Source organism: Daphnia pulex, chromosome 12 (genome assembly GCF_021134715.1).
Source record: "Daphnia pulex isolate KAP4 chromosome 12, ASM2113471v1".
Classification (NCBI taxonomy): Eukaryota; Metazoa; Arthropoda; class Branchiopoda; order Diplostraca; family Daphniidae; genus Daphnia; species Daphnia pulex.
The window spans coordinates 8,100,472-8,116,485 of record NC_060028.1 but is presented as its reverse complement, the minus strand read 5'-3'; the positions used below and the strand labels follow the sequence as shown (position 1 = coordinate 8,116,485).

General features: G+C 43.3%; 4 protein-coding genes across 9 annotated transcripts; 2 read left to right on the top strand and 2 right to left on the bottom strand.

Annotated features, from left to right (window-relative positions):
• Positions 1–629: 629 nt before the first annotated feature.
• LOC124208557 lies at positions 630–1,210 on the top strand. Its single transcript, XM_046606379.1, has 2 exons — positions 630–952; positions 1,020–1,210. Exons 1-2 carry the CDS (start codon positions 636–638, stop codon positions 1,150–1,152), a joined length of 450 nt encoding a protein of 149 aa, XP_046462335.1. The 5' UTR covers positions 630–635; the 3' UTR covers positions 1,153–1,210.
• On the bottom strand, positions 1,182–3,907 carry LOC124208552 (asparagine--tRNA ligase, cytoplasmic-like). Its single transcript, XM_046606373.1, has 11 exons — positions 3,747–3,907; positions 3,496–3,650; positions 3,128–3,389; positions 2,957–3,061; positions 2,690–2,886; positions 2,475–2,623; positions 2,277–2,405; positions 1,962–2,211; positions 1,767–1,898; positions 1,566–1,697; positions 1,182–1,488 (listed from the first exon to the last, which is right to left on the bottom strand). The coding sequence occupies exons 1-11, from the start codon at positions 3,784–3,786 to the stop codon at positions 1,357–1,359; spliced, it is 1,683 nt and encodes a 560-aa protein (XP_046462329.1). The 5' UTR covers positions 3,787–3,907; the 3' UTR covers positions 1,182–1,356.
• Positions 3,908–5,159: 1,252 nt separating this feature from the next.
• Positions 5,160–10,146, top strand: LOC124208549 (integrator complex subunit 3-like). Of its 2 annotated transcripts, XM_046606370.1 has the most exons (12): positions 5,160–5,383; positions 5,713–5,880; positions 5,950–6,215; positions 6,279–6,928; positions 7,002–7,081; positions 7,151–7,526; positions 7,611–7,764; positions 7,837–7,986; positions 8,052–8,219; positions 8,301–8,599; positions 8,676–9,176; positions 9,277–10,146. In XM_046606370.1, the coding sequence occupies exons 1-12, from the start codon at positions 5,309–5,311 to the stop codon at positions 9,624–9,626; spliced, it is 3,237 nt and encodes a 1,078-aa protein (XP_046462326.1). In that variant the 5' UTR covers positions 5,160–5,308; the 3' UTR covers positions 9,627–10,146. The 2 variants fall into 2 exon arrangements, with proteins under 2 accessions (XP_046462326.1, XP_046462325.1); XM_046606369.1 differs by having other exon boundaries at positions 5,166–5,383; positions 7,151–7,764.
• Positions 10,147–10,539: 393 nt separating this feature from the next.
• On the bottom strand, positions 10,540–15,539 carry LOC124208548 (protein lingerer-like). 5 transcript variants are annotated; one of them, XM_046606365.1, is made up of 11 exons: positions 15,412–15,539; positions 14,582–14,843; positions 14,422–14,505; positions 14,251–14,358; positions 13,303–14,193; positions 12,626–13,235; positions 11,907–12,550; positions 11,350–11,838; positions 11,054–11,257; positions 10,807–10,950; positions 10,540–10,729 (listed from the first exon to the last, which is right to left on the bottom strand). In XM_046606365.1, the coding sequence occupies exons 2-10, from the start codon at positions 14,756–14,758 to the stop codon at positions 10,849–10,851; spliced, it is 3,309 nt and encodes a 1,102-aa protein (XP_046462321.1). In that variant the 5' UTR covers positions 14,759–14,843; positions 15,412–15,539; the 3' UTR covers positions 10,540–10,729; positions 10,807–10,848. The 5 variants fall into 5 exon arrangements, with proteins under 5 accessions (XP_046462321.1, XP_046462324.1, XP_046462323.1 ...); XM_046606368.1 differs by having other exon boundaries at positions 15,319–15,436; XM_046606367.1 differs by lacking the exon at positions 15,412–15,539 and adding an exon at positions 14,905–15,303.
• Positions 15,540–16,014: the final 475 nt, after the last annotated feature.

Sequence of the window (16,014 nt, the reverse complement as noted above, 5' to 3'; positions counted from 1 at the left end):
GAATGCTCACAGTCGGTGTAATCACTCCAAAGAAAAATTTCTAATGAATCCGTTGCGCACAAGAAAGGAGCTTTATTGTACTGCTGGTGGAAGAAGCAAAGGGGGGAGTAAATCCTTGCAGCTAGAAAATGACGGATTAATTTTCAATTGCCTCATTCGGCCGCTTTCACGCAAGGGGTTGAGAGAAGGGGATTTGAAAAGAACCCACTGCCTCTATTGCACACAAAGGAGATTCGAGCCAGCCCGCATGGAACCAACCAACTTTTGTTAAATCATCCACAAATGTTTCGATTCGCCACATTTACAGACTTGGCATATCAATTTTTCTTATGCGTATTTCTCGTAATTTTACCTAAGAAAAAGACATTAAATTTAACTAAAAATATACTGAAAATATAGCATTGTGATATAAGCAAGGAATCTTTACGTTACGAACCCGTGTTCCTTCTCAAGATCTGTATTCTATACGACTCCCTAGTTGAACAATTAATTGCGCCCCACAAAAGAAAGGGGAGAACAAGGCGGGTAGTGAGTGACGAAGGATCTATCAGAAGAGATTGCGCGCGCTCTACATCAGGGACATATGCTCTATAGAACGGACTCAATTTGAGCTCAGTTGAAAGTTGGTGTTGCCTATGAGACATCATCCATTTCAACAAAGTTTCCAACCAGTTCCAATTTTCGAAAAGATGGAGAATTCGCCGAAAAAATTAGTCAGACGAGGTGAAGCACCTACTGCCATACCGTCTTCGATGACTGATGTCCGCTTCGTGCAAAGTTTACTCCTAGCAACACCGCTTTATTTTTACTATCCGCACTTGACCCCACCAGGATTTTTTAGCGGACTGTTAAAAGGGCTAGTTCAAATGCGAAATGCAACCGAGGAGCAAAACGTATCCGTCGAGTGTGGCATCGATCTAACAAGCGGCAGAGACGTCAGTTCAAGAACAAGGTAAATTAAATTTCGTTAATTAAAAGTCTTAACTAGGAGAATAACTACAATAAATTGCTTGTTACAGTTCGGGGAAGCGAAAAAGTGTTTGTGAAGGGATGGAAAGAAAAGCCAAGAGATCAAAAGACCGCGCGGAACCGTCTCCTAAGGACAACAACTCACCCGAGCAATCCAACAATGTCTCGCCATCACTCCCTTAAGACATAAAGCTGAAGAGTCGTGCGGCTGCTTCTGCTGAACGAGTGTGTATTTCCCGCACCAACAAATCCAAATAATGTATTCCCCCCATTCCTGATCATTTATAAAGAATGAGTCGTTTCTTACTCATTGTTTATATTCAGCTTATGCCTGGGTTGATGTCCCCTCTCCCCAACTCCTTTTATCAGAGCGTGATGAACATTACTTTAGGGCTTGCAGCGCTCCAAGAAACGAGGATACAAGCAGACTTCGCGGATGTGGTAACGGTTCAGCATCCAACAGAGAAAACGCTCCAAGCCCAGTCCGTATCCACCGTGGGGGCATGTTCCAAATCTCCGCTATAATAAATAAATAAAAATGAGTCATTAAATGTAAACATTCTTGGGTTACAAGATATAAATAAACGTCAACATACCTGATCAATGTACCAGTAGTATGGAGTAGGATCAATATCAGCCGCTTTGAAGGCTTCGACTAGCTCATCGTGGTCGTCGGTACGCATGGAGCCGCCGATAATTTCACCCACTCCTGGCATTAGCAGATCCACCTAAAAATAAACAATTTTCATTTCAAATCCCTAATTCAGATGCGAATTTTAAAAAAAATTAGGTCATACCGATTCAGTAAGTTGGCGATCTTCAGGGCAACGTTTCATGTAAAAAGCTTTTATCCCAGCAGGGAAACGACAGAGCATAATTGGCTCGTTGATTTTATCCGTCATTTTGCGCTCAGGCATTTCAGGAATATCCTAATAACAAATTCGCAATAATTTCTCATGGCTAAATTATGGTCTAGAAATAACTTGTTATACCTCTCCAAATTCGTAAAAGGAGCCGTCTTCCTTGGTGATGCCATTTTCTTTCAAGTACACAATAGCTTCCGAGTAGTTCATGCGTCGGAAAGGTTTCTTAGGAACGACGAATGTGGGATTCAACTCGAGAACGAGGTTGGCATACGGCGATGCCATGACGCGCTCACTGACGTCAACAACCAAGTCTTCAAGTCGATCAAGGAGGTCGTCAAATGAGATAAAGGGACATTCAGCTTCAACATGTGAATACCTAAAAAAGTGATAAAAATATTTTAATATTTGACCTTGCTGTGTGGATTAAACACAATTTTTTACTCTGAAAGATGACGACGTGTCCGACTCTGCTCCGCACGATAAGACTGGGCGATGCAGTAAACATCTCCTAAAGCTGGAATTGCCGTCTCCAAGTACAGCTGAGAACTCTGGGTCAAGTACGCCTTCTCACTAATGAAATGCAAGACAATGAGAATGAACAATGCAGGAATAGCACATAAAGTGTTGATTCTTTCATACCCAAAATAGTTTAGCTCGAACAAAGTGGAGCCACCTTCAACTTGAGTTTGCACAAACGTGGGCGGAGCTACTTCGTTGTAGCCGCGGGAACTGTAGTGGTCTCTAAAGGCTTGCGTAATTACAGAACGAAGCCTTAACACTTTAGAAGTCTAAAAATAAAGTAATGTTGCAATATTATTTAATAGCATTTTTAATGGTATAAAAAGTGCGGTTACATTTTCACCGCGAATCATCATATGTCTCTGATCGAGCTGAACATCCGGATGGGCATCTTCGTTCAGTAAAGCTTCAGCTCCTCCAGGGGGTGCCGATCCTATAAGCTTCCAGTAGTCAACATTCAACTCATGACCTCCCGGAGCGCTTTTACCCTCCGGCACGAGTTTCAATGTGCCGAATAGCTGCACGGACGACTCTGTTCACAACATCACATACGTATATATTAACATGCACTAGGTGTTGCATTTACCAACAAAACCATATACCAGTGCTTAGAGTAACCGCATCGTAGGTCTGGCAGAGCTGATCTGAAAGAACGCATTGCAGGAGTCCAGTTCCGTCTCGCAGTGTAATAAACATCAAAGCTTTTCCTGTATAGAAAATTGTAATAAGCGATCAGATTAATAAATAAAAAATTATTTTAAGACAATGAATACCCTGGCGTCGTAGCCTGTGGACCCAGCCAAATACTTTGACGCGTTGCCCTCTAAACGGCTCCAATTTTGAAATCTTGGCCAACTGGGCAGGTGGTAAAGAGGCATCTTCTTTAATTACAATCTTCTTTGCCTCTTCCAAGTTCTTTCCTCTTTTCTCTGCATCTTCAGCCTCCTTCTTTGCCTTTTCATTGGTTTTCTTTTGCTCTATCTTGAACACCTTAATCATCTTCTTCATAGATGATGCAGATGCTGGCTCGTATTTCTGTCAAAACATATGATTATTAAATATTAAGTTCATACATCACCATTTAAACTTTTACGAAAGTAAACAAAATCTATTTCCATCAAGTAACATTATTCATGCATACCTTATCTTCTGTTTTGCCATCAACAAAAATTGCTGGGAAAGGTTCTTGTCCAGCACGGCGTAAAGCTTCAAGGACCGTTTTATAGGGTTTTTCCTGTGTGCCCTCACCATTTTCGTCACTGCCGTGCTTCTCGGAAGTATAAGTTTCTCCAGGACCTACGCCAAAAATGTACGATGAAGAAGTTGAAGAATCAACAACGACTAGCTGTCAGTCTTTAAATGAACGCCATGCACTCTTAGACGTTATCGTACCGATAGCAAGTCCCTTCATATCTTCGACAACTTCAGCCATGCTTGTAGTAGTATGAATATTGGCAGTTTAACTCAAAAGGGTTTATTAAATAGGAATTGGTAAAAACGTGCGACCGGGACAAGAGGAAGGGAAAACTGACGACATGGAGTATGTAGTCCCTGTATTTATAAAGTTGCTCTAAAAGTGCTGATGAAATGTGGCGCAATGATTTGCAATTAAGGGGTAATAAATTCCAAGCGTATCATTTTAATGTTGAATAATATTTCATAAATCCTAGTGGTAAGTTTCTTTGTGTATTTTTTAAATATTATTTTCTTAGATTGAAAAATAAGATATGATAAACTATCTGCTCAAATGCACCCTCAGCCGTGCTCTCTATTGGTCCAGGAATACACTACGTGGCACGTCATTGGTATACATGTGGTTACTTACCTTTCAGTAAATAGGTATGTCCGAGTTAACAAACCTACTCACTCGGTTCAACTGCGACCTTAATAGATCTAATGCTCACACTGAGTGAAAGCAATAGCGCTTAGATCCGGCCCTCTGTGCTACTGTCAACACATATTTTCAACGAAAAAAAATATAATTATTTTATTTTTATCAGTTCGAAACTAATGACAGTCTTTTCCTGCCTTTGTCTTAAAAAATCCATTAAGCTAACGACCGTATAAAGAGCTTGGTTTTTTCAACCACTTGGATTAACAAATACTAAGCTCTGGAATAATTGACGAATTCTTTAATCAGAAATTGCAAATATGCAATCTAGCGTAAAAAACAACAACATACACATCATGGTAGCCTTAGGGTCATTTAAAAATTCATGCGATCTGGTTTTCGTTTTCTTTGTGTCATAAGTTCTCTCGGCGAGTTTCCTCTTTTCGTGCACTTTTTTTATTACGGTGCAGCCGTGCCACTATCAGCAAGTACTACCTGCCTACTTCTTAACTTTTGTGCCTTTTACTCTGCTGTTGAAGAAAGAGCATTTAGTCTTCTTTCACCAAGATATTTGAAACAAGCAAAGAAAGTCTTTTCATCGGCTTGCTTTAATAAGAGTGTGTCAACGAGCGCCACCAATTTACGAACGGACAGACACATTCTGTTCTCTTTCGTTCAATTGCTCAAAAGAGTCATTTGTAAATTACTACCACAATCAAAGATAACACATCTAAAACGTAATATGTAATTAAGACAATCAAAATATGGTAATTTTCTTTATAATTTGTTATAGATGTCTCTATTGAAGTGGCGAAGTGGGCCTTAATATAAGTATTCAACCGTGTAGGTTCGTTCTCGGAGCCGTCGCAGACCCACCACTGGCGCAGCAGCCATTGAAGGGGCGGAGCTTGAGACGACGAGCGCTCTTCCCAACCCCTATAGCCCACCCTCTTCTCTCTCTGCTCGTTTCTACTTTTTTCTTTTCCCCCAACCGACAAAGTCGCCTACTCTCTTGTAAGCCGAGAGAACTCGCATAATGCCTATGGCCGTGGACGAGTACACAAGGGGGGCTCCAGACTGATTTCGCTTATTTTTTTGCCCCGTTGTCGGGTACCCCATAGTGATGGACCAGGTTCGGTCCAGTGCATCGAGAATCTTCAACATAACTTCTGTCGAAGGCCGAGATGATTGGGATGAGGTAAAAATTAATTCAATTGACGTCGTCTTGTCGCCTCCTCTTGTTGGTCCAACTTAGGTGGCCGCCATCTTGGGCGGAAACATGCATAGCTTTATTGATCTGCCGCTAGATGGCGCTGTTGTCACGAAACCGCTGAATTTGAATCATGTTTAGATGCAGCGGAAAACAATCGCCTTATTTAATTTAACTCCAGTAAAACCTTGCTTAGTATCATAGTCTTGTAGCGCTGTTTTCCCTGTATGATTGGTACTATTTTATTTGGCCTTAAGGTCTTGTGTTATCTTGTCCAGGATTTTTTTACTAACTCATTTTGTTTTTCTCTTTTCTAGAAATGCGATCGTACATATGGAGTTGTGCAAAATCTGATAAATGATTTATCAGAGAAAGAAGCTCATGATGCTCTCACTAGTGCTGTGTGCAAGGATGCCAAAACTCATGAAGATGTGTGTGTTGGTCTAGTTTATGTGATTCTCACTGACCAACAAAATGCTGCAAGGGTAAGTTTATTAATCAGTCTCTATAAAATGTAAGTACACAAAACAAAACCAATCACCTTTTTTTAACAGAGCTACCGTGACCTGTCATTTGTCTCAAGGGATGGTTTAGCCCTTGTTTTGACTCATTTGACTCAACTAGTGGTTGAAAGGTTTCCCAGACTACTGGATTCAGTACGCAGTCAATTAATTTGGCTCATCAAGGAGCTAGTAAGGGCGAATGTCACTGGGACTGACATGGTGATCTGGAATCTAATGAGGCAGATTGCAGGTGGTGATGTGGCAGCAAAAAACATTTGGCTTGCTGACACTTTGATGGAGTTATTGATTGACCAGAGGTAAAAGGTTTTGTTACCAATCATTTTCAAAATATGTTTACTGATTGTGTTTATTCATTTCAGAGTATGGCTTGACAAGTTTCCATTTCTCATTGCCTCTGTGGTCTACACTTACCTCAGATTGATTGAAGATCATATTAACCCAACCCATGCATTCATCCGGCAAAAGGAAATAAACTTTTGCATCTCCTTATTGAGAGAAAAATTTAGTGATTGTATGGCCATTGGAAGAGACTTGGTCCGACTTCTTCAGCATGTTGCCCGCGTCCCCGAGTTTGAGCTATTATGGAGGGACATTCTGCACAACCCTAAAGCCCTTTTACCAACTTTTACTGGTCTGTCTCAGCTTATGCAGATTCGAACGTCGCGTCGTTTCCTATATCTCCGCCTCACTCCCGACATGGAGAAAAAGATAATCTTTTTGACGTCATCTGTTCGCTTTGGTAATCAGAAACGCTACCAGGATTGGTTTCAACGCCAGTACCTGTCGACACCCGAGTCGCAATCACTTCGATGCGATCTAATTCGGTTCATCGTGGGAGTTATTCACCCGTCCAACGAAGTCCTCTGTTCGGAAATAATACCCCGATGGGCCGTCCTCGGTTGGCTCCTCACCACTTGCACACACCCGGTTGCTGCAGCCCACGCCAAAATGGCTTTGTTTTACGATTGGCTGTTTTACGATGGTGAACGTGATAACATTATGAATATAGGTAAACACCACAAAAGCTTTTCTTGAAAACACCGAAATGTCTTATTTTAACAATCCCTCTTTGTAATTTACAGAGCCCGCCATATTAGTCATGTACCATTCGATGAGGCCTCACCCTGCTATTACTGCCACATTGCTGGATTTTCTTTGTAGGGTAAGTTTACTTGAAAGTACGAAATTCGTTTGTTGAACAATACTCAAAATTGAAACCATTCTTCTTTAGATAATTCCAAATTTCTACCCGCCAATGGCTAATCAAGTCCGGTTGGGTATTCTGACGTCGCTGCGCCAGATATTGGAAAAACGAGTGTTACCCTCTCTCTCCCCACTTATGAACAACCCAAAGCTGGACAAGGAACTCCAGCTACTCATTCAAGAATCGTTTCCCGAGTTCTGCCGAGCAACGCAGAACAGCAGTCCGCCAACAGCTGACGGGGTTAAAACGGAGGATTTTAAAGAGTTGGACGGCGACAGTATGATTGTCAGTAGCAGTAGTGAATCTGTACTGGCTCCTCCTTCCCTCATTCCGGCTTCCGATACGCATCTCAGTGACGAACCAGTCTTCAGCGAGGAAGAGGACCAGGATGACATTCCTATTGGTAAGTGTCATGTTTTCACTATGGCAACATATTTTTTTTCCCTTCCTATTACTGTTCTAATGGTTTCTTTGCATACCTGTTTAGCCACCAAGATAAAGATGAGAGGCAAGATGACCACGAATTCTGTGCGAACAATTCCTCCTCAATTACTTGAAATTTCCAACACTGTGGCCCAACTCGACGGGGATGTACGGGTCTACGTTGAAATGCTCGTCTCTGAATCGGATATTGAAGCACGGTAATCACTTTGCTAACGCTAGTGCCAAGAAATTTCAAGCTTGATTTATCACTTTTACTTAAACATTTCCAGTTGCTCTGCTGTGGAGAATCTGGTCCAGTCGATTTCTCAAGATCCTCTTGAAAGCGACCAAGCTCAAATGTTGGTTCAATGTCTGCATGCCATATTCCTGCATGACCTGAGTACAACGCCGTTACTCACAGGGTCTCAGATCAACTCAGAGTGAGTTTGGCTTATTTTTCACAATTTATTCCATAATACTGTTATTAATTGTATGTGTTTTGTAGAGCCATGGAAGAAAGCATATCACGCCCCATGTTCGTCCTACTCCGTTGCTTCGCAGAGATGGTTGATGATGATTCAAAGAGTCGGTCTCCAATAACGGAGTTGCTAGTGGAGTTGTACAAGCTCCAGCCTAAGACGGGTTATTTTCTCTTATACTTTTTACGAGCAAGGTAAAAACAATTGGTTTTGTTTTCTTCAATGGATGTTCCAGTGCTGTATTTGTAATGCTTTTTATTATTGCGAATTTACAGTAAAGCCAACGAATCCAAGTTTGCTTCCTATCGAGAAGTCTGCCAAGCTCGGGATATGGAAGTAGCTCATTGTTTGCTGGAAGATTTGAAGATCTGTGCTGATGATGACGTCAATCTACTCTGCTACATGGCAGTGGACGTGTTTCAAAAGTTCCCAGACGAGAGTCGCAACAATAGTGAGCTTTTACATCTATACGTATCAAACATTGACGGGACGCAGCTCTACCAACTCGTGGTTCAGTGCTTACTTGGTGCCCTGGTTCTTTTTGATAAAGATCCTTCCGTCATCGAGTTGCTGGGTAAGTCGAAAATCAGCGAATTCCATTTGAAACGTTTTACAGTCTTGCTTAAAATGGATGTATTTGTTATCAACAGTATCTAGCCTTGAGTGGGAGACATTTGAACAGATGGCCTTATGGCAGCTGGTGGCGGCCCACAACATACCTCTATCAATGTTACTCTCTCTGCTTCCCAAGCTAAAGGAAGACCAGCATTGCGAAGCACTCACAGCGCTCATGGCGATGATCAAACACGAGCGCCCCAATAACGACCTTATGAAGGCACTGCTGAGTTGTCCAATCGAGAGCTTCATCTCTGCGTTGCTATCTCATTGGTCGATGGAATCGTCAACACTACTGGCACAGATATTGGCCAATCAGTTCAACTCGGCGCTCAACATGAATTCACTTCCCGGGGGTCTTTCGTCGAGCAATTCGCCGGGAAAGCGGAAGAGGACAACGATGAACTCGCTTTCTGCTGCAACTGGTTTCAAAGTTACACCAACCCCTGGTTCTGGCATTGATTCTTCTATTGAATTGATGATGACGCACATGGAAATACTGAGAACATGCCTGACGGCCAATTTGCTGACGAAAAGTAAGTTTCTTTTTTCCTGAATTTCGTAAGACACAGCACGCTGAATTGATTTGAATTTATGTTGGTTGGTGGTACTGACATTTGCTTTCTCTTTACTTAGATGGCAAACAGCAGCCGGCAGAGATCAAAGTCTTTGCTCACGAGAGCATGCAGCAGGCGCTACAACAGGTGCAACAAGTATGTAACGACTCGCAAAAGAAAAAGTTCAGTGACCTTTTCTCGCTGCTGGACACAAACGACGAGCCGGAAGTGAGTAGTGGTAGTCGGCGACCCGCCGGACGAGGAAATAAACGAACTGGCAATCGAGTGACGACCAATAATTCGAACCGCAACAGCAAGCAATCGAACAAGGAGGAGAGCGAAGACGAGAGCAGCGAAGAAGAGATCATCATTAAGCAGCGGACGGCCAAGAAGAGAAGGAAAGCCACGGTCGGGTCGGACTCTGACTGAGAGTAGAGATGGAGTAAAACAACAACAAAATAAAAACATTACAAACTATAACAGTGGCACAAAATTGTGTGATCGACTGGCCTGTGACCGAGTCTGTGAATGAAGTTCGAATCATTCGACTTTTTATTTAAAACAAACATCACTCATCATAGACCTGCCATGACTTTGAATGATCCGTTCGACGACTGCCATACCAGGAGGCTTGTTATTCCATTGGGTGATCGTTCCGAGTCTTGGGCTGTTCTTTCTCAACCTCTTTGACCGAGTCGTGGCTCTTGATATTCGTTCTTTTTTTTTTCTTTTTTCAGCAATGTCGTCCTGATTGAGTGTACAGCAAAAAAAAAATGGGCACAGTCCATGGTGTGACCATTCAAAATTGTAAATACATCTGTTTCTCATTCTATTTCGAAAAAGTGGGATAACCCCCGTGTAAAAAGATTTCTCGCACCGTTTCCCCTCGTTTTTCTTCCTGAGCTCATACAAGTGTTGAAGAGGAACAATAAAAATCAAATGAAAATTGTATGCTTCTTCTCACTTAAAGATGCTTCGAAAGAAATAGTGTCAGAGAGCTGCAAATACGTCCACCACTCACTGACCACACCTCGTTGAAACAATTTCCATCAGACGGATTGTGGCCACCTGGCTCTTTATTTGTGTGATATTAGGGAATTACACAAGAACATGAGAGAGCAGCGAAATCGAAAATCTTTTAGTTTGAATATACCGCCATCTTACATGGAACATAAATGAGGACAAGACGTTTCCAGGCTCTACAGTTGTCGAGTAGAAAAATTGGAGACGACGGGAAAAGATGATCAAGAAGGACACCGTAAAGAGTAGCTCCTTCCAAGTGAATCAAGAAATAAACGTCAGTCTTAAAAAAAGAATTCTTAAGAAAAGAAATAGATTTCGATTTGGAAAAGAACATTTTTTATTTTTTTCTCCTTCGTGGGGATTTCGCACGATATTTACTTTACGAGCGGAGGGAAAGGAAGAAAACGACATCAAATTGGTTCACTAACCTAAAACAAAAAAAAAACATAAAAAAGTATTCCTCCAAGTGGGCTCAAATTCATCCCAAATCAACTGGTGCAATCGTAACCCTTGAAGAAAAAGGACAGAAGAGAAGGGAGTCTGTAATCTCGACATGAAACTTAAGCATTTAGAAGGTCGATAATACTTTGTTTTCTCCCATGATTTTCTCTCGGTTTTAAAATGCGTTTTAGTTCGAGCCCCAATATGATCCTCCGTAGCTCGGTTTCGATCCTTGTTTGTTCTGTTGGCCGCCGCTTTGAGAACGCTGTCCGGGTCCACTGGTAGAGTCCTTCAAAAAGAATCAAAAAAAGAAAAGTAAGCCCACTTATATTCACAACACTCCATATGCGGTATAAAGGGAACGTGAGCGAATCGGACAGGAGAATAACTACCTGATGGAGTTGCTGATGCATCATGTGCGAATGCTGAGATTGATGAGGCGCAAGGGTTGGGATGAACATATGCTGGGCTCCATACGGAGATGGACCTCCAACACCCACACTCACGCCTACTCCCAAGGGAGCTGCACTAGCATTTCCGGCCATACCATAAGGAGGCGGAGTACCCGTATGGAATCCCCCCGTTTTATCGTACGTCTGGCAAAAAAAAAAAAAAAAAAAAGGAGAAAGAAGCGAGAGGTCAATGTCATGAGTTGCAAGCGAAAAAAGCAAATCAATCTTCAACTTACATTTATCTTGCCGAGTTGATTGTGGGTCTTGCCGTAAACGTTAGGTCCCAAATCGGCAGATCCAGTGGCACCTACGGAGGGGCCAGTCGAAGCACCGACTCCGCCAATCTTCCCCGCTTGTCCAGCAGCGCTACCAACGCCTACTGAATTGTACACTGCCTTGGAAAAATCGTCATAAGTCGAACCATAGCTAGAGTATCCAGATGCAGTAGCGTTTGACGGACCCCCAGCAGTGGCTCCCCCAGACGTTTGACCAGACTGGGCACCACCAGTACCACTGCCGCTTAAACCACCTTTGCCATATTGAGCTGCGTTGCTAGCAGCGTGACCCGATGTGGCAGCTGAAACCGGATACAAGGCAGGAGCACTGAACTGGTAACCACCAGGCATTACGCCACCACTGTAATAATAAGCATAGGCCGGAGTAAGTGGAGTTGCAGCTGCGGCGGCCGGTGTAATAAACGCTCCGCCATGACTTTGAGCAGCATTCTGTTCATACCAAGATGGGAATAAGTATCAAAGTTCATAAAAAAATTTATACACTACTAACAACTAACCTGAGATAGCGAGGTAGGAACTGGAGAGTTATTTTCATTGCGCGAGAACTTAGCGTCGGTTCCAGTGGCATAAGCCAACGAAGCAAGAGTTCCATCGCGTCCTCCGCCCAAACTGGTAGGCGATTGATAGCCCATATCATAGTACCCTGCAGCTAGGTGGGGATACCGATACTGCATGTCTTCAAGACTGTACACTTGTTGATGCTGGATACCAGCAGCAGCGGCGGCGGCATAATAGGGCAGACCGGGAGCCTGGCCCATGATGAAACTGCCAGGACCAAGCATTGGCACACCAGGAGGCATGTTGGGAAGTCCCGAACCACTAGCAGCAAGCGTCGTGCCCGATTGCTTGTTTGCCGCAGTAGCTGCAGACGTTACAGCGCTGGGTTGCCTAGAAGAAGCCGACGCAGCCGTAGCACTGGGCATGTCTCCTCTTAGCGAAGAGACGGAGCTCGATGCATCATTCAAGCTACTGGCAGCGCTCAATTTGTTGTTGTACGTCTGGTAACTAGATTGTTGTTGTTGCTGCTGCTGTTGTTGCTGAGGTTGCTGTTGTGGCTGTTGCTGGGCATAAGAACCGTAAGCGGTTTGACTGCTAGCACCTTGATATCCCGAGTTGGATGAATTGTTACTGTACACACCGCCTTGAAAGTAGATATGCGGATTAAAATAATGTTGGCCAAGCAAATACAGGAATTCATTTTCAGGTAGGCACATACTTGTCTGACTGCTGGAGGGATAAGCACCAGCCGGCTGAGAGACACCCGTAGTCGTTGCCTGAGTAGAAGCACTATTCACGCCGGGAGGCGCGTAAGACGTGCCGTATGGATACGACGCTGGACTATTGGTCGATTTTACTTGAGTGGATGTCGTCGCCATCGATTGTTGAGAAGCCGATGCTGACGACGCGGAAAAACCACCTAGAGAAGAATCGGGTTTGGGCAATGTTGAAGGTGCAGGCGGCTGTGGAGCAGAAGCATTACTGGCGTACTGCTGTTCCATCTTCGACATAAGTCCATGTTTCGATTGCTGCTGTTGTTGTTGTTGCTGCTGTTGATGTTGTTGCTGCTGCTGTTGATGTTGTTGCTGCTGCTGTTGATGTTGATGATGATGATGTTGCTGCTGCTGCTGCTGCTGCTGTTGTTGTTGTTGCTGATGATGATCTGGCTGCTTCGACATATTCATGTTCGCTGTGGATGAAGGAATCATCGAAACGTCGATGTTCATATCGAAACCGGAAGGTTCGATACCAAAATCAAGGGTTCCAAATTTCACATCCAGTCCGGAAACAATTGGATCGTCCGGCATTTCAACTGCAGAGAGAGGAATCTGCACAAGGAACAATAAAGCAGCCGTTAGTTCAATTACAAATTTACTTAATGGGAATTAAACATACTTTAGAAGGTGGAGGGATTTTAGCTCGCAAAGGCTTCGCGGATTTCATGTTGGATGAAGGAACTCCGCCAACACCCATAGCAGCTTTTAGTGCATCAGTTGCTTGGCTATATTGTAGGAATTGTTGCTGCATCGACGATCCAGCCACTGTGACGCCAGACGTCTTTTGGAGCAGTGCATTCAAGTCGATGCCTTGTTGCGCGCTGTTGTTGATGGTGGAATATTGAACCTGAGGTGGAGGAGCAGGAACAGGAACAACAGGTTCGACATGGCTACTGCTGCTGCTACCGCCGCCGTTAGAAATTGATGTTGAACCGTTCGTCAGCGGCGTAGGTTCGGGAATAACGGGTGTTGGTGCTGGAACATTTGCTGCAGCCGATTGGGACGGTGTAAACACCTTTGTTTCAACCAATGAACCGATGTATTCTTCGTTATCCCAATCTTCTGCCGATGGAAAGTCGACTCCCCAAGGCTCAACGTTTGTCATGGCTGAGTACTCGGCACCTTCCTCCCATGTATCAGCGACTGGGGCAGGGCCACGTTGTCCTCGGCGGAAACCTCCTCGACCACCTCGACCACCACCACCACTACCTCGACCACTAGATCCTTCTCTTCCAGGTCCATTTGACATACGTGGGCCGCTACGAGATCCTCTTCCACGAGATCCGCCAAATTCCCCATCACCTTCTTCCACATTTTCCTTGTTATCTCGACCACGGCCGCGTCCTCGCAGCCTAGGTGGGCCACCACGACTGCTTCTTGGCCTGTCCCTCTCGCGATCCCTTCCACGTCCGGCTCCTGTTCCACTGCCACCCTCCGTTCCATCACCACCTACTGGTTGCTGAGCTGACTGCTTGGGTTTCTTCTTCTTCCCTGACACTTCCCAGTCACCCTAAAATTGATCAAATTGGTACATATTCACTAATTTATTTTTCACAAAAGTAACTACCTCAGTTTCTCCATCAAGGAGGACTGCAATGGCATGTTCCAAATCATTATTTGAATCATGGAGAGCAATGATTGCTGCATCAGGACTGCAGTTGGTCAACTCCACCAGCTAAAAATACACAAAGAACTGAGTTAGAAAATACAAAATACATTCTTCAATGTAACTGCACACCTTGTTGACTTTTTCTGGAAGTTCTGGATCATCCTTTCTGCTGTCACTGATCATCTGAGCAATACGAAGTTGCTCAGCAGTAGGCTAAACATTAAAAAAAAAATATCATTATTTGCACCAGTTACAGATTTTAAATGAAAACTGTAGGCATCGAACTTACCAGGAGCTTAGGATTGATTTGATCAACTGCTTTGCTGGAATCATTTTTTGACTCTCCAGTTTTGGAATTTGCCATCTTTGAGGAAGAATGGGATGCTGTGTCCTTGGATAAAGTCTGAGAAGCATTGGTGGAGGACTTGCCTTTATCCCCTTTCTTAGCTGTTGAACTCATTCTCATTCGTACAAGATTGCCACTGGTTTAGTACTGTTGTGCCCCAAACCAATTACCGATTTGTATGTACACACAACTATGTACAGAAATTCTGCAAAGACAAAATTACATTAAATTACAGGTAACATCAATAAACCACACAACTGATGAACCTATCTACTACCCAGTTACGAAAATGTTCTACACTTCAAATAATTCAACGACACAAATCATTCAGAATCAACTACGACGTGAGTTATAAACGTTGTAATTGATGGTGTGAATACCCGACTTCCTCACCAAATAATAAAAAGCACAATGAAAATTAAAATGGATTGCAATTAAAAGGCTTCAGCAAGACGTTGAGCAATGTTCTGAAATCGCAGTTTCGACATCAAGAACAATACAAAGGATAGGCCATGTGGCTCAGAGACGCCATCTTTGCTCAAAGAAAAAGAAGGGGGGGACGCCGGCAACAATCATCGCCCGCGCCCGTTTCCATAAGCCCCTTGTGAAACCCTCGTTGGATGCAAGACACGAGATATATTTACTGTTGGACCGAAAACTATAAATGCTCATCTAACAACCTTATTTCCCTTTCCACTACGACAAATCACAACCGAAGTGTTAATTCACGAAATGTTTTTAAACAAATTCCAAAGTTAAAATCGAGGCCGTACCTGCGAGTAGTCTACACGATGAATCACAAAAGCCGTCGTACACTTTTGTTAACTCTGCGAGTGCGACGCTGCCAATTCGCTTTTGAAACCATCTACGGATATAGGCCGCCTCTCTCGTACTTCGTACCCCCCTCCCTTGCATCTATTTTCATGCATGTACCGCAAGTTAGCTGCTTGCTAGTTGCTATATCTTAAAATATTGATCCATTTATTGATCCACCTGTCTATTTCCGAGAGACTGATAACACCCACGGATGTATCTCTATTGCACCGACTTACACGAATTCTATAGGAAACGAAAATAGGTTGTAATTTAATAGACTAAAACATTTGTTATAGCTTTCTTTATTTGTTGGCCTTCGAGATTGTGCTAAGCCAGCGTTTTCTCCGTCAATAAAGAGTAAATTAAGCACCAAGAGGAGATTGTAACCCAAGCAATATAATTTACATCGTATTCCTTTCAATGAGATTCTCCAAATGCAAAGAAAATGTTCGTGGAAAAGAAAGATACCGAGAAAAAAAGGGAAAGGATAAGTTATTCGATTTCCAATACAGGTAGCGCATTTATCGTCCGCCGTAACGCTAGTAGTTTTAGCGCCGAAA